At 40.6% G+C, this 27,961-nt stretch overlaps 1 protein-coding gene across 4 annotated transcripts; it reads left to right on the plus strand.

The window, feature by feature from the left end:
* The first annotated feature begins 14,820 nt into the window (after positions 1–14,820).
* LOC120034324 (G-protein coupled receptor-associated protein LMBRD2B-like) lies at positions 14,821–27,584 on the plus strand. Of its 4 annotated transcripts, XM_038981213.1 has the most exons (18): positions 14,821–14,934; positions 15,202–15,459; positions 15,751–15,851; positions 17,680–17,778; positions 17,901–18,068; positions 18,208–18,418; positions 18,856–18,930; positions 19,059–19,172; positions 19,331–19,514; positions 20,038–20,219; positions 20,514–20,647; positions 20,895–21,000; positions 24,429–24,526; positions 24,765–24,871; positions 25,115–25,161; positions 25,424–25,523; positions 25,756–25,852; positions 26,765–27,584. In XM_038981213.1, exons 2-18 carry the CDS (start codon positions 15,286–15,288, stop codon positions 26,826–26,828), a joined length of 2,061 nt encoding a protein of 686 aa, XP_038837141.1. In that variant the 5' UTR covers positions 14,821–14,934; positions 15,202–15,285; the 3' UTR covers positions 26,829–27,584. The 4 variants fall into 4 exon arrangements, 2 of the variants coding, with proteins under 2 accessions (XP_038837141.1, XP_038837904.1); XR_005474377.1 differs by lacking the exon at positions 25,115–25,161 and having other exon boundaries at positions 26,765–26,785; XM_038981976.1 differs by lacking the exons at positions 14,821–14,934; positions 15,751–15,851 and having other exon boundaries at positions 15,244–15,459.
* The last annotated feature ends 377 nt before the right edge of the window (positions 27,585–27,961 follow it).

Below are 27,961 nucleotides of genomic sequence, written 5' to 3' on the forward strand. Positions count from 1 at the left end.
CTAGACTACTGGCTACTGCATTTCCAAACTTACACATACCTACGGAACAAATACACAGTAAGTCAAGGCAGTGACATAACAATATTGGCAGCGTTGAACAGCTAATCTGTTCTATTTAACGTTTCGCCTGATGTCCCCGGACCCTCGTCGTCTCAGTGGAGAACCAGTACAAAGAAGCCCTCAGTCAAGCTGTCAGGAACACTACAGTACATCTGAGCACAAGATCATTTGTCAGCTCCTGAGTGCCAAATTTCGGTGAGAATCCCCACAGTGCTGCGGTCGTCCCCCTGGGGCTTGAGAACGTCTGGATGACTCTCATCACTTATAGTATACTGGACTGGCCAGCGCTTGGCTTATTAAACTACACTGGCTGGACTAGGGGCCACACTCAGGGGCCTCTCAGGGAAGAGCACAGCTATGGAAAGCTTTCTGCATTACAGGAAAACGAGGGCAAAGTTTATGAGAGAAAAATAAATACAGGACTGCTGATGGATAATAGAATATGAATCAATTAACATACAGATATAGCAGTTATGACACAGGCATTCTAATGATTAGAATGCTGCTGTTCCTGCCTCCCGAGTGGCGCAGCGGTCTACCACTACAAACCTGGGTTCGAACTCAGGCTGTGACTGAACCCAGGCATGCCATGATCATTACACAGGTGCACCTTGTGCTGGGGACAATAAAAGGCCACTCTAAAATGTGTAATTTTGTCACACAACAAAATGCCACAGATGTCTGAAGTTTTGAGGTACCGTGCAATTAGCATGCTGACTGCAGGATTGTCCACCAGAGCTGTTGCCAGAGAATTGAATGTTCATTTTTCTACCATAAGCCACCTCCAACATCATTTTAGAGAATTTGGCAACCGGCCTCACAACCACAGATCAGGTGTATGGCCTCGTGTGGGTGAGCGCTTTGCTGAAGTCAACGTTGTGAACAGAGTGCCCCATGGTGACAGTGGGGTTATGGTATGGGCAGCCATAAGCTACGGACAACGAACACAATTGCATTTTATCGATGGCAATTTAAATGCACAGAGATACCGTGATGAGATCCTGAGGTCCATTGTTGTCCCATTCATTCGCCGCCATCCTCATGTTTTAGCATGATAATGCACTGCCCTATGTCGCAAGGATCTGCACACATTCCCTGGAAGCTGAAAATGTCCAAGTTTCCTTAATGTTCAGTATGATGTTTCCTTGATGTACAGTAGGGTGTTACTTGATGTACAGTAGGATGTTACTTGATGTACAGTATAGTGTTACTTGATGTACAGTATAGTGTTTACTTGATATACAGTAGGGTGTTACTTGATGTACAGTATAGTGTTTACTTGATGTACAGTAGGGTGTTACTTGATGTACAGTATAGTGTTTACTTGATGTACAGTAGGGTGTTACTTGATGTAAAGTAGGATGTTACTTGATGTACAGTATAGTGTTACTTGATGTACAGTATAGTGTTTACTTGATATACAGTAGGGTGTTACTTGATGTACAGTATAGTGTTTACTTGATGTACAGTAGGGTGTTACTTGATGTACAGTATAGTGTTTACTTGATGTACAGTAGGGTGTTACTTGATGTACAGTAGGGTGTTTACTTGATGTACAGTATAGTGATACTTGATGTACAGTAGGGTGTTTATTTGATGTACAGTAGGGTGTTACTTGATGTACAGTAGGATGTTACTTGATGTACAGTATAGTGTTTACTTGATGTACAGTAGGGTGTTACTTGATGTACAGTATAGTGTTTACTTGATGTACAGTAGGATGTTACTTGATGTACAGTAGGGTGTTACTTGATGTACAGTATAGTGTTACTTGATGTACAGTATAGTGTTACTTGATGTACAGTAGGGTGTTTACTTGATGTACAGTATAGTGTTACTTGATGTACAGTAGGGTGTTTATTTGATGTACAGTAGGGTGTTACTTGATGTACAGTAGGATGTTACTTGATGTACAGTATAGTGTTTACTTGATGTACAGTAGGGTGTTACTTGATGTACAGTATAGTGTTTACTTGATGTACAGTATAGTGTTTACTTGATGTACAGTAGGGTGTTACTTGATGTACAGTAGGGTGTTACTTGATGTACAGTATAGTGTTACTTGATGTACAGTAGGGTGTTACTTGATGTACAGTATAGTGTTACTTGATGTACAGTATAGTGTTACTTGATGTACATTATAGTGTTACTTGATGTACAGTATAGTGATACTTGATGTAGAGTAGGATGTTACTTGATGTACAGTATAGTGTTACTTGACGTACAGTATAGTGTTTACTTGATGTACAGTAGGGTGTTTACTTGATGTACAGTAGGGTGTTACTTGATGTACAGTAGGGTGTTACTTGATGTACATTATAGTGTTACTTGATGTACAGTAGGGTGTTACTTGATGTACAGTATAGTGTTTACTTGATGTACAGTAGGGTGTTACTTGATGTACAGTATAGTGTTACTTGATGTACAGTAGGGTGTTACTTGATGTACAGTAGGATGTTACTTGATGTACAGTATAGTGTTACTTGATGTACAGTATAGTGTTACTTGATGTACATTATAGTGTTACTTGATGTACAGTAGGGTGTTACTTGATGTACAGTAGGGTGTTACTTGATGTACAGTATAGTGATACTTGATGTACAGTAGGATGTTACTTGATGTACAGTAGGGTGTTACTTGATGTACAGTAGGGTGTTACTTGATGTACAGTATAGTGTTACTTGACGTACAGTAGGTTGTTACTTGATGTACAGTAGGGTGTTTACTTGATGTACAGTATAGTGTTACTTGATGTACAGTATAGTGTTACTTGATATACAGTAGGGTGTTACTTGATGTACATTATAGTGTTACTTGATGTACAGTAGGGTGTTACTTGATGTACAGTATAGTGTTACTTGATGTACAGTAGGGTGTTTACTTGATGTACAGTATAGTGTTACTTGATGTACAGTATAGTGTTACTTGATATACAGTAGGGTGTTACTTGATGTACATTATAGTGTTACTTGATGTACAGTATAGTGTTACTTGATGTACAGTATAGTGATACTTGATGTACAGTAGGATGTTACTTGATGTACAGTAGGGTGTTACTTGATGTACAGTAGGGTGTTACTTGATGTACAGTATAGTGTTTACTTGATGTACAGTAGGGTGTTACTTGATGTACAGTATAGTGATACTTGATGTACAGTAGGGTGTTACTTGATGTACAGTAGGGTGTTACTTGATGTACAGTATAGTGTTTACTTGATGTACAGTAGGGTGTTACTTGATGTACAGTATAGTGATACTTGATGTACAGTAGGGTGTTACTTGATGTACAGTAGGGTGTTACTTGATGTACAGTATAGTGATACTTGATGTACAGTAGGGTGTTACTTGATGTACAGTATAGTGTTTACTTGATGTACAGTAGGATGTTACTTGATGTACAGTAGGATGTTACTTGATGTACAGTAGGGTGTTACTTGATGTACAGTAGGATGTTACTTGATGTACAGTAGGATGTTACTTGATGTACAGTAGGATGTTACTTGATGTACAGTATAGTGTTACTTGATGTACAGTAGGATGTTACTTGATGTACAGTATAGTGTTACTTGATATACAGTAGGGTGTTACTTGATGTACAGTATAGTGTTTACTTGATGTACAGTAGGGTGTTACTTGATGTACAGTATAGTGTTTACTTGATGTACAGTAGGGTGTTACTTGATGTACAGTAGGGTGTTTACTTGATGTACAGTATAGTGTTACTTGATGTACAGTAGGGTGTTTATTTGATGTACAGTAGGGTGTTACTTGATGTACAGTAGGATGTTACTTGATGTACAGTATAGTGTTTACTTGATGTACAGTAGGGTGTTACTTGATGTACAGTATAGTGTTTACTTGATGTACAGTAGGATGTTACTTGATGTACAGTAGGGTGTTACTTGATGTACAGTATAGTGTTACTTGATGTACAGTAGGGTGTTTATTTGATGTACAGTAGGGTGTTACTTGATGTACAGTAGGATGTTACTTGATGTACAGTATAGTGTTTACTTGATGTACAGTAGGGTGTTACTTGATGTACAGTAGGGTGTTACTTGATGTACAGTAGGGTGTTACTTGATGTACAGTAGGGTGTTTATTTGATGTACAGTAGGGTGTTTACTTGATGTACAGTAGGATGTTACTTGATGTACAGTAGGGTGTTTACTTGATGTACAGTAGGGTGTTTACTTGATGTACAGTATAGTGTTACTTGATGTACAGTAGGGTGTTTATTTGATGTACAGTAGGGTGTTACTTGATGTACAGTAGGATGTTACTTGATGTACAGTATAGTGTTTACTTGATGTACAGTAGGGTGTTACTTGATGTACAGTATAGTGTTTACTTGATGTACAGTATAGTGTTTACTTGATGTACAGTAGGGTGTTACTTGATGTACAGTAGGGTGTTACTTGATGTACAGTAGGGTGTTACTTGATGTACAGTATAGTGTTACTTGATGTACAGTAGGGTGTTTACTTGATGTACAGTAGGGTGTTACTTGATGTACAGTATAGTGTTACTTGATGTACAGTAGGGTGTTTACTTGATGTACAGTAGGGTGTTTACTTGATGTACAGTATAGTGTTACTTGATGTACAGTAGGGTGTTACTTGATGTACAGTATAGTGTTACTTGATGTACAGTATAGTGTTACTTGATGTACAGTATAGTGTTTACTTGATGTACAGTATAGTGTTTACTTGATGTACAGTAGGGTGTTTACTTGATGTACAGTAGGATGTTACTTGATGTACAGTAGGATGTTACTTGATGTACAGTAGGGTGTTACTTGATGTACAGTATAGTGTTACTTGATGTACAGTATAGTGTTACTTGATGTACATTATAGTGTTACTTGATGTACAGTAGGGTGTTACTTGATGTACAGTATAGTGTTTACTTGATGTACAGTAGGGTGTTACTTGATGTACAGTATAGTGTTACTTGATGTACAGTAGGGTGTTACTTGATGTACAGTAGGATGTTACTTGATGTACAGTATAGTGTTACTTGATGTACAGTATAGTGTTACTTGATGTACATTATAGTGTTACTTGATGTACAGTAGGGTGTTACTTGATGTACAGTAGGGTGTTACTTGATGTACAGTATAGTGTTACTTGATGTACAGTATAGTGTTACTTGATGTACATTATAGTGTTACTTGATGTACAGTAGGGTGTTACTTGATGTACAGTAGGGTGTTACTTGATGTACAGTATAGTGTTACTTGATGTACAGTATAGTGATACTTGATGTACAGTAGGGTGTTACTTGATGTACAGTAGGGTGTTACTTGATGTACAGTATAGTGTTACTTGATGTACAGTAGGGTGTTACTTGATGTACAGTAGGGTGTTACTTGATGTACAGTAGGGTGTTACTTGATGTACAGTATAGTGTTACTTGATGTACAGTAGGGTGTTACTTGATGTACAGTATAGTGTTACTTGATGTACAGTAGGGTGTTACTTGATGTACAGTATAGTGTTACTTGATGTACAGTAGGGTGTTACTTGATGTACAGTATAGTGTTACTTGATGTACAGTATAGTGTTTACTTGATGTACAGTAGGGTGTTACTTGATGTACAGTATAGTGTTACTTGATGTACAGTAGGGTGTTACTTGATGTACAGTAGGGTGTTACTTGATGTACAGTAGGGTGTTACTTGATGTACAGTAGGATGTTACTTGATGTACATTATAGTGTTACTTGATGTACAGTAGGGTGTTACTTGATGTACATTATAGTGTTACTTGATGTACAGTATAGTGATACTTGTTGTACAGTAGGGTGTTACTTGATGTACAGTAGGGTGTTTACTTGATGTACAGTAGGATGTTACTTGATGTACAGTAGGATGTTACTTGATGTACAGTAGGATGTTACTTGATGTACAGTAGGGTGTTTACTTGATGTACAGTAGGATGTTACTTGATGTACAGTAGGATGTTACTTGATGTACAGTAGGGTGTTACTTGATGTACAGTATAGTGTTTACTTGATGTACAGTATAGTGTTTACTTGATGTACAGTAGGGTGTTTACTTGATGTACAGTAGGGTGTTTACTTGATGTACAGTAGGATGTTACTTGATGTACAGTAGGATGTTACTTGATGTACAGTAGGGTGTTACTTGATGTACAGTATAGTGTTTACTTGATGTACAGTATAGTGTTTACTTGATGTACAGTAGGGTGTTTACTTGATGTACAGTAGGGTGTTACTTGATGTACAGTATAGTGTTTACTTGATATACAGTAGGGTGTTACTTGATGTACAGTATAGTGTTACTTGATGTACAGTAGGATGTTACTTGATGTACAGTAGGGTGTTACTTGATGTACAGTATGGTGTTTACTTGATGTACAGTAGGGTGTTTACTTGATGTACAGGAGGATGTTACTTGATGTACAGTAGGATGTTCCTTGATGTACAGTAGGGTGTTACTTGATGTACAGTAGGATGTTACTTGATGTACAGTATAGTGTTACTTGATGTACAGTAGGATGTTACTTGATGTACAGTATAGTGTTACTTGATGTAAAGTAGGGTGTTACTTGATGTACAGTATGGTGTTTACTTGATGTACAGTATGGTGTTTACTTGATGTACAGTATAGTGTTACTTGATGTACAGTAGGATGTTACTTGATGTAAAGTAGGGTGTTACTTGATGTAAAGTAGGGTGTTACTTGATGTACAGTAGGATGTTACTTGATGTACAGTATAGTGTTACTTGATGTACAGTAGGATGTTACTTGATGTACAGTATAGTGTTACTTGATGTACAGTAGGATGTTACTTGATGTAAAGTAGGGTGTTACTTGATGTACAGTATAGTGTTACTTGATGTACAGTAGGATGTTACTTGATGTACAGTATAGTGTTACTTGATGTAAAGCAGGATGTTACTTGATGTACAGTATGGTGTTTACTTGATGTACAGTATAGTGTTTACTTGATGTACAGTATAGTGTTACTTGATGTACAGTATAGTGTTACTTGATGTACAGTAGGATGTTACTTGATGTAAAGTAGGGTGTTACTTGATGTAAAGTAGGGTGTTACTTGATGTACAGTAGGGTGTTACTTGATGTACAGTAGGATGTTACTTGATGTACAGTAGGGTGTTACTTGATGTACAGTATAGTGTTTCTTGATGTACAGTAGGGTGTTACTTGATGTACAGTATAGTGTTACTTGATGTACAGTATAGTGTTTACTTGATGTACAGTATAGTGTTTACTTGATGTTCATTTTTCAGCCTTACTGTGAATGTTTCTCATCCCAGTGGCTTTTACAAATGTAAAAGAATAAGCCGTAAACACAAACATTTGTCGTTGAGATGTCTATGTACATAATCCTAGCCTCACTGAGGTTCTGCCTGGAGGAAGGATTGAGCTCGCTAAGTCTCTTCATGCTGTAATGCTGTGGAGTCTGGTAAATAGATTCAAATCAAATCAAATCACATTTTATTTGTCACATACACATGGTTAGCAGATGTTAATGCGAGTGTAGCGAAATGCTTGTGCTTCTAGTTCCGACAATGCAGTAATAACCAACGAGTAATCTAACCTAACAATTCCACAACTACTACCTTATACACACAAGTGTAAAGGGATAAAGAATATGTACATAAAGATATATGAATGAGTGATGGTACAGAACGGCATAGGCAAGATGCAGTAGATGGTATAGTGTACAGTCTATACATATGAGATGAGTAATGTAGGGTTCTGTCTGAAATGCGGACCAGAACAAATTCTGGTGTTTCTGTCCTATCTGATCATGGGATGACAGTAGGGGCTTATAATGGCCATTGTCATCGCACGTCATGTGAATTTGAAGGGTGCTATCCCTGTGATTGACCGACAAATCAACATATTTGCATGAAAAATTATATTTTGTGAAAATGCTTTTACAAAAATGCTCTAATTATTTTAGATGAAAACGGTTCCATTACTAAGATGTCAGGGGTGGAAAGTGATTCATTCTAGGCCTGGCTGAGCAAGCAGAGTGAAGTAGACAAAATAATAGTTGACATTTTCTTAAGGCATGGTTCTCTCAAGATTAAATCAAAGTTCAAGTTTGTTCTTGTTTCACATTCGTATTTCAGTTCTGTAAATTTCCACACCTCGTTTCATTTTTCTAATAGTTCCAGCTTGTTTGAGGGTGGGAACATGTTTGAGGGTGTGAAATAGGTGTGCATATTTACTGGGAGTTAGCTTTCCCTCCATGGTTGCATGTTCACTACAACTCAAACCCACTTTATGTCACTGACCACCTAATCCCCCAAGAAATAGGCTGTAATGGACACCGTCACAAAGCGTCCAAAACTAGCTTGTACACTGTATTACCCCACACCCTGCCCTCGATTTCAGTGTGTAAACGTATCCCTCTTTGTGGAGATATCCCCGGCTGAAGCTACCATAGGTGGGCTGGGGAGTTGCCCCTCCCAGGGGGTGCTGAATCGGGGGCAGGTTATGGGATCCGTGCTCTACGGTGCCACTCTAGGGACCAGCAGCACTGTGCCCGCTTTGTCCCACAGCATCTTTGTGCCCAGGGTTTCCCATGGATCAAACTTCAAACAAAGGTCTCAACGTAGCCGTAGTCTGTTGTTTAGAAGAGTCCGGGACAAGGCAAGTGGGTTGTTCTCATATCTGAATGGACCCTACTTCATCTGCCCACGGCAGGTTACTTGTCTGTCTGAGAAACACTCACATCTTCCTGTACATCACCAGAAATATCCAGTGTATTTCGTAATCTGCTCAGGAGGAGTCCATTTTCAGTTTCATTGGCAACAAGGGCTGAAGAGTTCCTCTTTCACAAGCTCATGGTGTAATTCTTATGATGCCAAGGGGAGTTATCAGAAACCCAGTAGCAGCCTTTGTTAGTGCCCTGTTTAAAGTTACCCTTCTTTAGAAAGGAGGAAAATACTGCTGATCTTTTATCCCCCATTTTAAACTTGTATTGTTTGATAAAAACAATTGACATGAGAAGCCATCAGTATCATAAAATATCAAGGCATGACATTCTGGATAAAAATAAATCCTAAATCAGACAATAGGTTGTTCTGTGAGAATTCCTACTGCTTTCCGAGCCCAGCCTGTTTAAAGGGACAGTTCACCCAAATTACAAAATGACACAGTGACAAGGTAAACAAAACCAATCACACCTTGTCCATAGATGGCTTACAGGGCAAAGAAACCAATATGTAGTTTTGTAATTTGTGTGGACTATCCCTTTAACATTCTAAAAGATGTGGGCATGGCCTTGTGATTGAAACATAATAGAAAGAGGATGATAGTAGATATCCTTTATTAGAGAATAACATCTTAGGATTGTTCTTATCTGATTATATTGTTTTATTATAGTCATTGAACGTGTTCAAGTGAACTGCAACTCAGTTAGACATGTCATGGAAACTGCATTATTGTAGTATTTGTGAAATATAATTTGTGAATAAAGAAATATACCTATCATAACAGTTTGACATTTCTCTGTAGAAAGTAACACATTTCTCTGTAGAAAGTAACACATTTCTCTGTAGAAAGTAACACATTTCTCTGTAGAAAGTAACACATTTCTCTGTAGAAAGTAACGTAGAAAGTAACACATTTCTCTGTAGAAAGTAACACATTTCTCTGTAGAAAGTAACACATTTCTCTGTAGAAAGTAACACATTTCTCTGTATAAAGTATATTAATAATATATCGTGGTGTAGATAATGTCATTAAAGTATCCACGTCAGCCTGGTTGTGAACCCAGAGACAGAGTGTGAACTACTCCCCATTACATATATATTTTTAATGTCGTTCATATAGCTGCCGAAACTCACACGTGTCTTATTCTACGAAAAATGAAACACTTATTACAGGGTGGTCTGCAGCCAGTCACACGACTGACTTGACCTCGAAGCTACTGGGATTCTCTTTTGTAAGTGAAACCTTTACGTGTAACGATGTTTGAGTTAATTGCGGGTTTTACGTGACAGATCGGTTTGTAAACAATCCTCCACAGAGATCAGCGTCACAAGGTTGACATCAGTGCCACCTGGTGGTTATTCTTAGGAAATTCAGAAAAATACATTTGCGAACATTTCCCTACTTTTTCCAAGGTCTTTGACCTCTCATGGAAAATGTTAGCATCAACTTCCCTGCATGAATATGTGATTGAATAGGAAGGTGTAGACCAGCAAGTAATGATAAGTTGACTTGGCTGGAGAGAGAGGAGACTCGAGGCCATGGAGGTGGTAGAAATAACACATCTAATACCGAATTCTTCTAACTTGCGAGAGGAGGTTAAATCTTACATGCAAGGGCATAGTACACAATTAACGGCAGGGTAATTCTGTCTACCGTATGGTAATCAGAATAGCACGGTATAATACTAATCTGAACCCTGGGGGCTAAAAGGCAAATAGCTTAAAGGCAGAGAGCAAATTAGTCTCGAGATTCTATAGCAATTCTGAGTGCTATATACACATACCATTACAAATGTTGGTTGATACAAAACTGATACAGCTTTCAGTTGAACAATGAGAACAGTTAAACATTTGCTACTTTGGGTGCAGACAGTGTTCAGCAGCTTGAGCCAGTTCAAGGTCAGATTGAGTTGAGGCCTCTGTCCTGTGATCTGAAGCACAGATAAGTATGGAAAACACTTGTATACTTAGACCATTGGAGTTATGTGTGTTCTCTGAAGTATGTTATTCATGATACGATTGTAAGCGAAGACGTGTAAAAAGATGTGGCACATGGCTTGGGTTCTCCACCGTCCTCAAAGGATGTTTACACCTCACAAATTGATTTGGAGACCTGGCAGTGCCACTCTGGCCAATGAGGTTCTTCTATATAAGGACTAATCCCTTGCAGTCTGACAGGCTCCTTTGCCCTGTGTGTGTGTGTGTGTGTGTGTGTGTGTGTGTGTGTGTGTGTGTGTGTGTGTGTGTGTGTGTGTGTGTGTGTGTGTGTGTGTGTGTGTGTGTGTGTGTGTGTGTGTGTGTGTGTGTGTGTGTGTGTGTGTGTGTGTGTGTGTGTGTGTTACTGGGGAAGGGGGTTAAATTCAGGATGTAGACAGATGGCTTCACTAAGCTCCTGAGAGAGGAAGAGAGCTCCTGAGAGAGAGAGAGAGAGAGAGAGAGAGAGAGAAAGAGAGAGAGAGAGAGAAAGAGAGAGAGAGAGAGAGAGAAATAGAGAGAGGGAGAGAGGGAGAAAGAGAGAAAGAGAGAGGGAGAGAGAGAAATATTGGCAGGATGGACCACATTTACTACTACCATGGAGTCTGATTGAAACCAAACTGCACAAACCTACCAATTGACTGGATTTGCGCTCACGGTTATACAGGACACAAGCAATGGATGACCTACTTGAAGATTGGCCACAATCTCTGGACATTTTTGGATCATTATGGTTGAATTTACTCGGAGGTCCAGAGAGGGTGGATGACTGGAGTGTCTGTCTGCACCTGCTGGAACATCTCAGCTTGGACCTCATTGGACAACTAGACATTCTCCTGGAGGACAGAATAGTGTGTTTTAACTTTCTAGGGCCTCTGGGATCTGAGGATGCCTATGTTTGGATCTTTTCACATTGCTGACTTGAATGCTATGTATCATGAGAGCAGGCCTGTGCCTGTATACATGGCATATACATGAAAAGGTCCCAGAAGACCTTAAAACAACCAGTCGTGTAAGCGTTCATAAAAGTCTTCCAAGTTCCTTGATTAAATTTATGCAAAATGACATTCCACCTGAAACAGGAAGGAATGCACAGTTTTAAATTGAAATCAGATCAAAGAAATGAGGCTGTCTCAGGTGGAATAGAGACTCAAATAGCATCTCAATGTGACTACATAGTAATGAGTTCCTCAACCACCTGATCATTTTCTTGGAGATGTATTTTTGTGACCCTGTAGAGCTCTGGAAGAGCCAGGATTAAATTAGCCTTTTTCTTAATAAAAGCCCTTTTGTTTGCACCACACTCCTGTGTCTTTACCTTTGAGTCCTTTCCTGTGTCTGACCCCCTTAGACAGTGTAAACCCCTTGCACTGTCACAATGAGTGTCTCATGTAGAGATGTAGTCTCAGCTTACATAACTCTCAGTAGGTCTGTATCCCAATGCAAGTGTCTGAGGCTGGGATAAATGTATTACATCCTGTAGAAACTCATTCACGTGGTTTTAGGATGCCTACTTTACAGTTAGGCCTTCAGATTTGGTCTATAGCCATTGATCATTGAAGAATATAACTTTTAAAGGCTGTCTTACTCCATGCCTCAGAACCCAAAATATATTCAGTATATATATTTTTTTCTCCATTGTTTGTAAAACATATCATTTTGATCTGAATGGTCAGGCCTTGCATCCGTAGCTCCATATACGAATTTGAGAGTGGTTACATTTTTCCAGCTCCATGTCCCATTAGTTCGTGTGGGCAGAATATTTTATTTATTTAAATGTAACCTTTATTTAACTAGGCAAGTCAGTTAAGAACAAATTCTTATTTACAATGATGGCATATTATATAGCCTACATAATTTAAATAGCCTACAGAATTTAAATAGCCTACAGAATATTAGATAGCCTACAGCTATCTGAGCAGCTTACTGATCGCTGCAGCTGTACATAACCCATCTGTAAATAGCCCATCCAACTACCTACCTCATCCCCATATAGTTTTTATTTACTTTTTTTGCTCTTTTGCACACCAGTATTTCTACTTGCACATCATCATCTGCACATCTATCACTCCAGTGTTAATTTGCTAAATTGTAATTACTTCCCTACTATGGCCGATGTATCAATTTATCCCAGCCTCAGACCCACTGTATATAGATTTTTCTATTGTTATTGACTGTACGTTTGTTTATCCCATGTGTAACTCTGTGTTGTTGTTTTTTGTCGCACTGCTTTGCTTTATCTTGGCCAGGTCGCAGTTGTAAATGAGAACTTGTTCTCAACTGGCCTACCTGGTTAAATAAAGGTGAAATAATAAATAAAAAAACATAATTTAAATAGCCTACAGAATATTAGATAGGCTACATAATTGAATTAGCCTACAGAATATTAGGTAGCCTACATAATTGAATTAGCCTTCAGAATATTAGCTTGCCTACATCATTTAATTAGCCTACAGTATATTAGCTTGCCTACATCATTTAATTAGCCTACAGTATTAGCCTCAACTGTTTATCCCCTAAAAAGTGGTGGCCTCACTGCTTTGTTGTGGTTTCAGATTGTCCATTGAAATTCATGAAGACAGTCATCTCTATAAAAGGGTGTCATTTTTTTACCCCAAATTGGAAATGATGGCAAAATTACACTTCCTGTCAAACATTAACACGTTTACTTTTTATAACCTTTTGTGACCCAATGAGCATATTTTTGGCCAAATTCGATGTTTAAAAATATACGTTTTTGTATGTTTTTCATGTTTTTAACAGTTATTTTGATCAATCCATAGCAACTTGTCGTAAGCATGTTTCTGTTATTCATTTAAAGTGTTGTGTTTCTGTGATACTCAGAGGCTGAGAAATTGGCGATTGAGCTTATTTTATGTACCAGTACGATCTAAAATAGCCACTGATATGCCTTACAGGCGATATGGCCACCAGTGTCATCAGACTTGAGCTTCCAACTTAGTTCCAAATGTATCTGAAAGATGAGACTCTCAACTTGGTATAGAGACATTGACTGGAATTTAACATATATAGTGGCTGCCACACTTCTAGGGGCCAAATCTGGGGTGGCTCCATATCTATATCTTTTCAGGGTACATACGTCTACCGCTGTCCCAGATTTTGTGATTTTATCACAAACTTTGAGTCCACATTTTCAGTTTAGTAGCACACCACTAGTGTACAAAAGATAGATTATTTTTAATTCCTCCATATTAACACAGAAATCATCTTAAATTGTGTTTTTATGTCAGTAACTAGCAGCTTGAAAAAGTCCTACAATTTCAGAAAGATTTTTTTAAAGTTTAAAAAAAAGTTTTGACACCTCATTTTTTTGACCCCTTGGAGTTTTGCTTTTAGGGTTTAAGGGGCAATCTCCGATTGGAAAATACATTTTTGGAGTTTGATATTGATAATATACGGTATATCCATCGATTCTTGGGGAATAGGCTAAAACATCTAAATGTCTCATGTGTTTAGTTCAACTGAGTACACCATCAGATCCCAAAACATAAGCTCGTTTTACTACATTGTTTGTAAACAAACATTGTATACAGCCTCAATAGATGGTTAAAACTATAAAATGTTGATCTCAGGAATGGTCAGTAGGCCTACATGCATCCTTGGCTCTGTCCATTCATTTGAGAGAAGGTACAGTACATTTCTCCAGTCCATTCCTCAAGCTGTTTTTCCAAAACAATGGCGGAGTGTCCACTGTGTTATTGTTTGAAATGCAGATTAGGCCTACCCATTCAAAAATATTCTCTGCTAAAAAAAACATAATATGATGTTAGCACACACGTGTCAAACACATTCCACTGAGGGCCGAGAGTCTGCGGGGTTTTGCTCCTCCCTTGTACTGGATCGATGAATTAAGGTCACTAATTAGTAAAGAACACCCCTCAACTGGTTGTCTAGGTCTTAATTGAAACGAAAAAACAAAAAACCCGCGGACACTCAGCACTCGGTGGAATGAGTTTGACACCTCTGTGAGCTAGAGGGTGTAGGCACATAGCCTACATTTCCCGACATGCCAAGTTGGTCCAGACACGCGTACTGTTGCGTAACTGTTTCAAAGGTTGCGTACACGGATTCCACTTTTCGGAACAATATGTTATTATCAGGAGATTATACGTGAGTGAAGAGACCGGCTCGGAGAATTTCAGCTGGGGTTCAAGGATCGAGGTAAACATATTATACTTTTATTGTGGCCTGATATTAACAATACCGTTAACCCTAATTAATTAAATCGACCAAAATATCGCTAACGTTAATTTATAGGCTACTAGTCCTTATAGGCTAGATTACATTACATTTTCAACCTGACAGGAAAATGTTATATAACGGGTAAAACATATGAGTCATATTTGCATTTAGCCTACACAGCCCTTTGGATTTGTTCCGTAGCATTGTCAATGTGTTTGTATTGCTACCTATGTACCCGCCCCCCAGTCTGTGCAGGGTTCACACAGACAGACAGACAGACAGACAGTGTGTGAAGGTGATGGCACAGTATGTGGGTATAGCAGCAACAGGATGAGCGGTGGCGCCCTGGGTATCGAGATTGTGCTGGTCTTCTTCCTGCCACTATTTCTCCTGCATCGCTATGGACACTTCCGCAAGCAACACCCACTGGTGCTGTTCGGGACCCTCCTGTCCTGGTATCTCTGCTTCCTCATCGTCTTCATCCTTCCCCTGGATGTCAGCACGGTATGTTGCCCCTACCAGCCGATCGTGAGTCAGTTTAGCATTTCCCCCACTATTGGTTAAGGTTGGTATTTGTGGAAGGGATGCTGATCCTAAATCTGTACCGAGAGGAAACTTCACCCCAGAGTGTATGAAAATCTGCTCCTGTAGGGAGCTGTACAGTAGGCGTGTTAAAGTGATGAATAACTGTTACTCTGTCATGCAAAATAGTAGTACATTAAATTACTATATTGGCTTCATTACGTGTATGTGTGTGCGCGTGTGTGTTTGCGTACACACACATTCTTATTTCAGACCATATATAACCAGTGTAAGATTGACAACGAGAAACCCAGGGCTCTGACCAGTTCAGACTCCTCTAATCAGACATCCAACTCCTCTGTCTTCCCTACAAGGTACAGTACCAACAGATCTGGTCCAGGACGTTACCGCGTTCCTCAACTAACACCCTGTTACGCTATGCACTGAATGCCATTGACTAAATTCATGACCAATTTGTGTAGTGACTGGCTTCAATGTAGCTCGACTAGAGGGCTCTAGTAGAGGAACTCGCTAACTAAGTACCTGGACCAGAGCTACAGTTGAAGTCGGAAGTTTACATACGCTTAGGTTAGAGTCATTAAAACTCGTTTTTCAACCACTACACAAATTTCTTGTTAACAAACTATAGTTTTGGCAAGTCGGTTAGGACATCTAGTTTGTGCATGACACAAGTAATTTTCCAACAATTGTTTACAGACAGATTATTTCCCTTATAATTCACTGTATCATAATTCCAGTGGGTAATTCCAATGTATTTCAAGGCCTACCTTCAAACTCAGTGCCTCTTTGCTTGATATCATGGGAAAATCAAAAGAAATCAGCCAAGACCTCAGAAAAAAAATTGTAGACCTCCACAAGTCTGGTTTATCCTTGGGCGCAATTTCCAAACGCCTGAAGGTATCACATTCATCTGTACAAACAATAGTACGCAAGTATAAACACCATGGGACCAAGCAGCCGTCATACCGCTCAGGAAGGAGACACATTCTGTCTCCTAGAGATGAACGTACTTTTGTGCAAAAAGTGCAAATCAATCCCAGAACAACAGCAAAGGACCTGGAGGAAACAGGTACAAAAGTATCTATATCCACAGTTAAACAAGTCCTATATCGACATAACCTGAAAGGCCGCTCAGTAAGGAAGAAGCCACTGCTCCAAAACCGCCATAAAAAGCCAGACTACGGTTTGCAACTGCACATGGGGACAGAGATTGTACTTTTTGGAGAAATGTCCTCTGGTCTGATGAAACAAAAATAGAACTGTTTGGCCATAATGACCATCTTTATGTTTGGAGGAAAAAGGGGGAGGCTTGCAAGCCGAAGAACACCATCCCAACCGTGAAGCACGGGGGTGGCAGCATCATGTTGTGGGGGTGCTTTGCTGCAGGAGGGACTGGTGCACTTCACAAACTAGATGGCCTCATGAGGGAGGAAAATTATGTGGATATATTGAAGCAACATCTCAAGACATCAGTCAGGAAGTTAAAGCTTGGTCGTAAATGGATATTCCAAATGGACAATGACCCCAAGCATACTTCCAAAGTTGTGGCAAAATGGCTTAAGGACAACAAAGTCAAGGTATTGGAGTGGCCATCACAAAGCCCTTACCTCAATCCTATAGAAAATTTGTGGGCAGAACTGAAAAAGCGTGTGTGAGCAAAGAGGCCTACAAACCTGACTCAGTTACACCAGCTCTGTCAGGAGGAATGGGCCAAAATCCACATAACTTATTGTGGGAAGCTTGTGGAAGGCTACCCGAAACGTTTGACCCACGTTAAACAATTTAAAGACAATGCTACCAAATATTAATTGAGTGTATGTAAATTTCTGACCCACTGGGAATGTGATGAAAGAAATAAAAGCTGAAATAAATAATTCTCTCTACTATTATTCTGACATTTCACATTCTTAACATATAGTGGTGATCCTAACTGACCTAAGACAGGGAATTTTTACTAGGATTAAATGTCAGGAATTGTGAAAAACTAAGTTTAAATGTAGTTGGCTAAGGTGTATGTAAACTTCCGACTTCAACTGTAAGTACCCACTGGACTGTCTGCTGACAACTTTATGACTTGTGGTTATGCAACGGTTGTCCTGTATTCATGTGGTTTCCTTTACAATGTGTACATAGTGTTGTCTCTTATGAGGATGACCTGTGCTGGTGTCTCTTTAATTACAGCACACCTAAAGTATGTCACAAGCCATGGAGCTATATTCCTGATGGAATCCTGCCAGTGTTCTGGCGGGTGGTCTACTGGACCTCTCAGTGTCTGACCTGGTGAGCTCCACTATCCACCCACCCTGACTGCAATAGCAACCATTTACCAGAGGATTTTTCCACTCTATTTTTGGCTAATGTGTTTTTGTTGTTTTTATTTGTCCGTCTGTTTGTCTACTCAGGCTGTTGCTCCCCTTCATGCAGTCCTATGCACGCTCTGGGGGCTTTTCTATCCTCGGCAAGATTAAGACGGCCCTTATCGAGAACGCCATCTACTATGGCACCTACCTGATCATCTTTTGCTCCTTGCTTATCTACGTGGCTGTCCATCCCCAGTGGCAGCTAACCTGGTGAGTAAACCCCATCCCACCTTCTGCATCCCTGTCCCGTCCTGCCTCAATCCAACACTATCTAAACATTAGCCATTAGTAGGGAAAATGCAAATCTGACCCTAGATCAGCATGTAAGTGTCTCTGTCTTCTCTTCCAGGCAGGGCCTGCAAACCATTAGTATCGCAGCAGCAAACACCTGGGGGCTTTTCCTCTTGGTGCTGTTGCTAGGTTACGGCCTGGTGGAGATCCCGTGCTTGTACTGGAACTCCTCTCGCCACGGTTACCTGTTGGCCAAGACCTACTTCAAGGTGGCCAAGCTGGCGACGGAAAAGTCAGATGCCGAGGAAAACATGGATGACGCCATGGAGGTGAGATGGATGAGAAGAACTAAAGGAAGTAGTAAAGTACGATGGTTTTCAAAGGTCCACTCAGCGATATGGCGTGTCCGTAAGTATAGCGGGGCAGACCTCCAACACAAACAAAGACAGTACGACGCAAGGGGCTAATCTTGGCAGCATTTGTTCTCACGTTGTACGAGAGAGGAGCGGACTCAGATGGTAAATATTGTCTGCGTCCAAAATGGCTCCCTGTGGGCCCTGGTTAAAATTGGTGCACTATTTATGGAATGGGGTGACCATTTCTGACGCCACCATTATCTGTGAGGCAGTTCATATCAGATCAGCCTCTTGCTTTGCACTCTCTCTGGTGTTTACACCACTCTTTATAGAGACAGTCATATCGCTGAGTAGAAGTAGGACAAATCAATGCATTGTTTTGGGCCATTGAATGAATTTCTCTTTGACAGGAGGTGGCAAATATCAACAAATCAATTGGGTACGGTCACCCCCTAAGGAACAGCATCGACACTATTTTGAGAAAGGTAAGAATGTTAGAACAAAGTTGAATACGTCCGTGTGTAAACCAGCGGTACAGTCTATAATAATGATAATTAATCATGGTAACTATTAATATGAACGACAAAGTCTAAAATAAGCACATCCATTTTAGTGTCCCATGGAAATCCAGGAGAAAATGGTGAGGCTGAACACGGAGGACAGTGGGGATGAAAGCACACAGAGGACCTATCCTTCCAAAAGGAGCCTCGTGAAGCTTCATAAGCAAGTAATTATGGTTGAACCGCCCCCTAATGAAACGTTCTGAAATGTCCCTTTACATGGTCAGACGGGGATTGAATTAGGCTCACATTGTTGGTGTGAAAGTAACCCATGATGTACATAGTGTCTAGGAGTGGGGTGATCCTGGTATTGTGTGTTGGCCAGGTGATCTATGCTGGCCAGAGACACAGTCAAACCCAGGTCCAGTGGGCGATCCTTCTGGAAGAGGCCTTCCATTTAGAGGACGTGTGTAAGAATGAGACCAGTGCCTCCCATCAGTTTGTCCATAGTTTCCTCTCCTCCCAGCCACCCGGCTGGCTCGGCAAATACCTGTACACTCCCACCATAGGTGAGTTCAAGTAGGGGACGACTGAACTCTTCAATATGTAGTGCACTACTTTTGACCAGGGCCTATAGGGAATGGGATGCTATTTGGGATACAATTTACTGCCTACTGCCTAGCCACGGTCAGCTTACCTGTGAACATGTTGAACTCTGGCTGTCGTGAAAGGACTGTGTTGTGAAAGCTGTATCAGCCCCTTTAGAAAATCCACTTATCAAATGTACACAGAATGACTTTATTCAGTATCTTCAACTCTTGATATTCATCAATTGTGTGTGTATGTATGAATGTATTATTATATTATTATCTATCCTCATGTGTGTCCCTCCCTGCCCCAATACTCATGGCAATATCTGACTGAAATGTGAACTTTTCAAAAGAGTAAACTCACACACCTTAATTTACCTGGTGCATGGAGCAAAAAGTATACTTATTAAAAATAAGCACAATTCCTCACACCAGTAATCTTAACGCTTCCAACAATTGAATGGATCTATTTAGCAACATTTGGTGTGATGTTTTTCTACAGAGTGGTACTGGGAGTGTGTGCTGCGACAGTGGTGCTACCGTCTGCTGGCACTACTGCTGTCTCTACTCTCTGTGGCTGTGGTGTGGTCTGAATGCACATTCTTCAGCACACATCCTGTCCTCTCACTCTTCGCCGTCTTCATCCAGTTAGCAGAGAGGGACTACAACTACTTGTACATAGAGGTAGATATTATCTTTGGGGATTCTGTGTGTATAGTTAGCCTGGGTGCCAGTCTGCAGCACAAGCTGATTTGGGACCGGGCTAGTTTATTGTCATGTTGATGTGACAAATGTCTTATCTGTGACAATAAAGTAACTAATACTATTACTACTACTAGATGTTTAGGATAGCATGGTTGCAAACACAGTGTGGATAAATTACATACGTGAAAATGTATAACAGGAAATATGGAGAAAGGTTTTTCTGTTGAGTACCAACGAGCCAAATGATCGTTGTGATGTTCTGTCCACCACCAGATGGCGTGCTTCGTCACTATTTTGTTCCTGTGTGTTTGTGTCTACTCCACCGTGTTCCGCATCCGAGTCTTCAACTACTACTACCTGGTACCTCACCATCAGACAGACGCCTACAGCCTACTGTTCAGCGGAATGTACGTCTCTCACCGCTAAAATATACCATGTTTTGTGACGGTGTGTCTATGGTGTCCAATTTAGTACAGCCTCAAAAAGAAGTCTTGCTGAGACTGAAAGAAGCTGAGACTGCGGCTGTCCTAATATGGACACCGTACATGTCACTATTTGAGCTTGGTTCTAGAGCTTTAGAACTCTACAACATTTCAGTCTGCATGTTTGTCTGAGTATCACTTTGAGTACCGTGTGTATACCTTTAAAACACAGGTTGTTCTGTCGACTGACTCCTCCGCTGTGTCTCAACTTCCTGGGTCTCATCCACATGGACGCCTCCATTTCTCACCAGCAGAGAGTAGAGACAGCATACACCACAGTGAGTCACACCCGGGGTGCAGCCTAAATGGCACCCTATTCAATATACACTGCCCTACAAACGCAAAATGCAGTAACTACGACAACAGTCAAAATGAAAATATATATTTATGTTTTTTGCTAACCAGCCAAATAGGTTGTAGGTAGATTAACTGATGTATCATATTATTATGAAGTAATTTTTATGCATATAAACTATGACCACTGATTTGACCTATGACCCCTCAAATTATTATTTTTTTTTTTAATTAAATTTTTGCAAATGAAAGACAGATATATAATTTACATATATATTCACACCCCTGAGTCAATACATGTTAGAATTACCTTTGGCAGCGATTACAGATGTGAGTCTTTCTGGGTAAGTCTCTAAGAGCTTTGCATACCTGGATTGTACAATATTTGCACATTATTCCTTTTTAAATTCTTCAAGCTCTGCCAAGTTGGTTGTTGATCATTGCTAGACAGACATTTCAAGTCTTGCCATAGATTTTCAAGACGATTTAAGTCAAAACTAACTAGGCCACTCAGGAACATTCAAAATCGTCTTGCTAAGGGAAAGGGAAGGGGGATACCTAGTCAGTTTTACAACTGAATGCCTTCAACTGAAATGTGTCTTCCACATTTAACCCAACCTCTCTGAATCAGAGAGGTGCGGGGGGCTGCCTTAATTGACATCCACATCTTCAGCAACTCCAGTATATATTTGGCCTTGTGTTTTTAGGTTATTGTCCTGCTGAAAGGTGAATTTGTCACTCAGTGTCTGGTGGAAAGCAGAATGAACCAGGTTTTCCTCTAGGATTTTTTTTTATCCTAAAAAACTCCTTAGTCCTTGTAGATGATAAGCATACCCATAACAGGATGCAGCCACCACCATGCTTGAACATATGAACAGGCCTCCCCAGTGGCGCAGTGGTCTAAGGCCACTAGAGATTCTGGGTTCGACTCCAGGCTCTGTCGCAGCCGGTCTTGACCGGGAGACCCATGGAGAGGCACACAATTGGCCAGCGTTGTCCGGGTTAGGGGAGGGTTTGGCCGGCAGGGATGTCCTTGTCCCATCGCGCACTAGCGACTCCTGGGGTGGGCCGGGCGCAGTGCATGCTGACACGGTCGCCAGGTGTACAGCGTTTCCTCTGACACATTGGTGCGATTGGCTTCTGGGTTAAGTGGCCATTGTGTCAAGAAGCAGTGGTTGGGTTGTGTTTCGGATTACGCATGGCTTTCGACCTTCGCCTCTCCCGAGTCCGTACGGGAGTTGCAGTGATGGGACAAGACTGTAACTACCAATTTGATACCATGAAATTGGGGATAAAAAAGGATAAAAAAAGAAGATAGAAAGTATGTGTTGTGTTGGATTTGCCCCAAACATAACGCTTTGTATTGAGCACATTAAGTGCATTTCTTTGCTGTTTTTTTTGCAGTTTTACTTTAGTGCCTTATTGCAAACAGGATGCATGTTTTGATATATTTTTATTCTGTACAGGCTTCCTCCTTTTCACTCTGCCATTTAGGTTAGTATTGTGGAGTAACTACAATGTTATTGATCTATCCTCAATTTTTTCCTATCACAGCTATTAAACTCTAACTGTTTTAAGTTCGCCATTGGCCTCATGGGGAAATCCATGTGCAGTTTCCTTCCTCTTCTGCAACTGAGTTAAGAAGGATGCCTGTATATTTGTAGTGGCTGGGTGTGTTGATGAACCATCCTAAGTGTAATTAATAACTTAACCATGCTCAAAGGGATATTCAATGTCTGCTTTTTCTACCCATCTACCAATAGGTGCCCTTCTTTGGAAAACCTTCCTGGTCTTTGTGGTTGAATCTGTGTTTGAAATTCACTGCTCGACTGAGAGACCTTACTGATAATTGTATGTGTGGGGTACAGAGATGAGGTAGTCATTATAAATGCACGTTAAACACTATTATTGCCCTCAGAGTAAGCCCATGCAACTTATTGTTAAGCATTTTTTTGCCCTGAACATATTTAGGCATGTCATAACAAAGGGTTTGAATACTTATTGACTCAAGACATTTCAGCTTTTCATTTTTTATTAATTTGTAAACATTTCTAAAAACATCATTCCACTTTGACATTATGTGGTATTGTGTGTAGACCAGTGACACAATTTCAATTGAATCCATTTTGAATTCAGGCTGTAACACAACAAAATGTGGAATAAGTCAAGGGGTATGAATACTTTCTGAAGGCGCTGTACATGCTTAATGCAAAGGCAAAGTGCAGTATCTACAATCTAAATGTGTTGATCCAACTTTCTTGTTGTTTTTCTGTTTGATGGGAACTGTTTGAGAGTTCTAACTACATTCCAACTGTATTTAATGGTGTTATGTAGTTGTGTTTTCATGTTTTGAATGTTGTATTGTAGTAACCCTCAATAATCTTCTCGCCATAGGACTATTTCATCACGCAGAATGTTTATACTAAATATTTGTCTTTGTGCAGCATCTACAATCGAAATGTGTTTATTCAACTTTCTTGTTGTTTTTTGTGTTTGACTTTGTATGGTCATTTATTTGACTTAGGGGTCATAGGTCAAATCAATGGTCATGGTTTATATGCATAAAAAGGACTTCATAATCGGATGATACATCAGTGTATCACTTATCTGCCTACAACATATTTGGCTGGACAGCAAATACATTTTAAAGACATTTTTCTCAATTTCATTGTTTGCGTACTTACTGCTCTTTGCCTTTGCATGGCAGAGTGAGTAACGGGAGTCAAAACACGGTGTAAAAAAGCTAAAGTGCAGTAAATTCACTTAGTTACTGCAAATTTCACATTCCATTTTCTCTGAAACGGAACATAATTGAACCAGGACACTTTGCCACAAGATAAAACAGATACTGCAAAGCCTGATTTTAGTCTTAACTACATTTTGACCATAAGTGTAGTTTCTGCGTTTTGCCTTTGTAGGGCAGTATAGACCTCACAGTGGAGGTGTCATAATACCCATAAAACCTAGCGGTCAAACAGGGAAATGGTTCCAATCGTTTTCCCATCATTCATTTTTCCCATAGGAGATTTTAGAAACACTTAAAAAATAAGGGCTGTGGGAAAAAGGAATGGTGGAAAATTGATTGAATTTGACCGCTAGGTTTTATGAGTATTATGACTCATACTGTGGTAGTCTATAGTGCACTACTTTTGACTAGAGCCCTATTTCCTATATAGTGCACTACTCTATACCAGAGCCCTATGCCCTTATAGGGAATACAGTGCCATTTGGGACGCAGGCTCGGTCACATGGGCTCTCTCATTGTAAAGGAAACCTAGTCAAGTCGTGAGGAACCCACTTGTTCATTATTCAGTAGCATGCCATCACCCTACTGGGATTTATTTCATCAGTTAGACTTTCTAGGTATCGGAGCCACCATTTTTCTCTACTCCATCTTTCTTGTGTCTACCAGATCATGGGCTCTATGCGTCTCCTCTCCTTCATAGCAGATGGTTTCTACATCTATTACCCCATGCTCATAGTCCTCCTCTGCATCGCCACCTACTGCAGGTAAGTCTTGTCTGCGGGTCTATTTGACATCCTCTCCAGGGGATTCCCATCATAAGACAACAGGGTCTGTATTGACATTTGTCTCATAGTGGTGATCTAGGATCAGTTTAGAGGTTATATGCTTTAACAATCAATGGCTAAATTTAATTTAAAAGTCCAGAAATGGAACCCCAGATTGCCTCTTTTAACTAACATATGGCAGTGTGTTTTTCTTCCTCCCCTCCCTGTGTATTTTCAGCCTGGGTACCCGCTGTCTCAACCTCCTGGGGTTCCCACATTATATTAGTCAGAGCGATGACTTGACCTCTGAGCTGGTGGAAGAGGGCAGAGAGCTTATCAGAAGAGGTACTATTGTAGGGTGAAGTTGCCTCTAGACTCCGATCTTGGATCAGTTTTGCATTGGTTGAGGTTAATATTGTGGGAGGGGCAGCTGATCCTAGTTCTGTAACTAAGGGAAACTTCACCCCAGAGCAACAGTTGTACACTGAGCCTGGATGCCATTTGAGAAGCTCTCCTTTTGGAGTCCAGTGTGGATAAGACCAAGTCTGGGACAATGTTGCCACTATCTCTGCTTGTTGTTGTTTGCAGAAAGAAGAAACCGACAGAGAAGCGAGGATGGGGAGAGTCGGAAACGAGTGAGCACGGTCCTTTCTTATTTTGAGTCTTCTCTGAACACTGGAGAAGACCCCATATCAATGTTTACACCACTGCATTACCAAACTATGAACCACCTGCCAGCTCATTGGGTTCACTGTCTGTGTAAAATGCTCCGGCATGAAGTTTCCTTTAGGTACAGATCTAGGATCAGCTTCCCTAATCCTGGATGCAAAAACTGACTCAAGAACGGGCGTCTAGGGTCAACTTAACCCTACACCATGTAAAATAACTGTTTTTCAGGGATGGAGAGAGCGCTATGGAGGACAGCGAAATGTGAGGAGGAACAGAAATGGTTATTCCGAGTTAAAGGACAACGACTCTCCCTCAGACAACAGTGACAGTGAGTATGAAGTTTATGATGATCATTTTCAACAGACTTAAAATATTTAATGCTTATGGCATAATGCCTAATGCATTATAGCCGTCAATCAAATGTTATTTTGCGTCCCAAATGGAACACTGTTCCCTATGTAGTGCACTACTTTCCCCCATGGGCCCTGGTCAAAAGTAGTGCACGACATTGGGAATATGTTGCCATTTGGGACGCACGCTTAAATGTGTGTTCTCTTCAGCTGCCCAGTTGACCTGGAGAGAGAGCGGGGATCACACTGGGCTACTTCAGGACGTGGACACCATAAGCCTAGATCCTAGTGATTCTCCAACCCAGAGGTACTAGATCCTAGTGATTCTCCAACCCAGAGGTACTAGATCCTAGTGAATCTCTCAACCCAGAGGTACTAGATCCTAGTGATATTCTCAACCCAGAGGCACTATGCCCCAGTCATTCTCTCAACCCAGAGGCACTAGATCCTAGTGATATTCTCAACCCAGAGGCACTATGCCCCAGTCATTCTCTCAACCCAGAGGCACTAGATCCTAGTGATTCTCCAACCCAGAGGTACTATGCCCCCGTCATTATTTGAAATAGTATTAGGGCTAGATTTAATCGATGTCGTGGAAGATCCGTGTTATAGCGTGAATGAAATTTAAAGGTGATTTCCGATTGAGCCGACATGCAGCATTTACCGTGAATGCAGTCTCCGCAAACATGCGAGCATTGCCTTTAAATTTTAATCGTACTATAGAGCAGATCTTCCACGATATTGGATTGAATCTAGCTTAATGCGAATACTAAGTACTAGCCTGGTCACAGATCTGAGTGGGCTTTTGCCTTCCATTTCCATTGTCAAGCCATGAAAACTTCATAAAGAGTTGGCAAGAGAGCAGAAACAGACTGGCACCCAGGCTAGTAGATTACAGACTGGCGCCCAGGCTAGTGGGTTACAGACTGGCGCCCAGGCTAGTGGGTTACAGACTGGCGCACAGGCTAGTGGGTTACAGACTGGCGCACAGGCTAGTGGGTTACAGACTGGCGCCCAGGCTAGTGGGTTACAGACTGGCGCCCAGGCTAGTGGGTTACAGACTGGCGCCCAGGCTAGTGGGTTACAGACTGGCGCCCAGGCTAGTGGGTTACAGTGCATGGTGGGGAAACATTGTTTTATTATAATGGCAGTAGAAGAGACGAAGAGAAAGGGGAATGATTGATCTGATATTATTTCTCCTTGGTCTGTCCCTCTCTAGGTACGCAGGAGGACGTTACCTCTCCCTGGCGTCCTCTCAGATACACATTTTCAACGATGTCTGAGAGGAGCCTCTGCTCAGAGGCTGTGGGACTGAACTGACCTTTCCTCATTGCCCACACGGCTGCTAGAGTTCCATGGATATTTTCTTCTTCTCTTTTGTCCTTTAGCCTGTTTGTCTGGAGATAGATATTTATTTAATGCACATTGGGATCATAATGAATAAGATAACATAGACCAGGGTTTCTGATCCGAGATCAGCACTCCAACTGTGGCTCCAGTAGTCCCCCAAGAACAAAACATTGTCTGACCTCAGGAACAACTGTGACCTTTAACCTTAGGAACAAGGGATGCATTAGGGCTCCTGACCAAGTGCTTACCTTTTCTCCCCCTCCTTTGATTTCCGTTTGTGTTTTTAGAACCTATTCATTCTGTAACGACTACTCAGTGATTGCCATTCATCTCACAATGCCTCTTTGCCAGGGTATGTATGAGTTTTTAGGGTACGATGACAATACATCTCTTCTTTCTTGGAGATTTTCCTGTGCCTTGATTTTTCTGAAGGCATAATGGATGTGCACCCTAGTTTTGCTCCATTTGAAATGGTTTTATTCCCATAAATGCTGTATATTTAAATATCGATGTCCTTTTATAGATGTTGGTTAAAAAAATTACAGTACAAGTACTGACTGCACTGTTGTTTTTTTGATGAATAATAACTATTCTCAGTGATGTTTGAAGCTTGGACCTTAATTGTGAGGATGGTGTGAACCATGTTAACCATTAAGAACTGTGTGAGTAAAGCTTTATGTCAAATATTATCGAACCCTCAGATCCAGTTTCAATAAATCATCCCCCTCCAAAATTGTGAAAAACTATTTTACCAAATATCAATTAAATATAAGGTATGTATTTGTAAATTTAACTATGATCTACATTATTATACCTGCTAATGAGAGCATTATTATTGATGGTTTATGGTGATTTGACCTCCTCATACCTGCTAATGGGAGACTGTAGGCCCAGTGGGTCATACAGTATGTGTGAAGGCTACTATGTTTCTATGGCTGCATTCCAATGGGCTCAGGTGATAAGTAGTGCACTATATAGGGAATAGGGTGCCATTTGGCACACAGCCTATATGTGTGGACTGGTGGTCCCCGTAGGGGGTGGGTCCCAAAGACCTTCCCCATTATTA

Source organism: Salvelinus namaycush, chromosome 1, assembly GCF_016432855.1.
Source record: "Salvelinus namaycush isolate Seneca chromosome 1, SaNama_1.0, whole genome shotgun sequence".
In the NCBI taxonomy this organism is placed as follows: domain Eukaryota; kingdom Metazoa; phylum Chordata; class Actinopteri; order Salmoniformes; family Salmonidae; genus Salvelinus; species Salvelinus namaycush.

What these genes read in the sequence shown, in the direction of transcription:
- LOC120034324 (XM_038981213.1), top strand. Translation starts at nt 15,286, where the DNA reads ATGAGCGGTGGCGCCCTGGGTATCGAGATTGTGCTGGTCTTCTTCCTG. An exon ending in CCCCAGTGGCAGCTAACCTG is followed by an intron (nt 18,069 to 18,207) that starts GTGAGTAAACCC and finishes CTTCTCTTCCAG; the next exon opens with GCAGGGCCTGCAAACCATTA. An exon ending in AGTGATTCTCCAACCCAGAG is followed by an intron (nt 25,853 to 26,764) that starts GTACTAGATCCT and finishes GTCCCTCTCTAG; the next exon opens with GTACGCAGGAGGACGTTACC.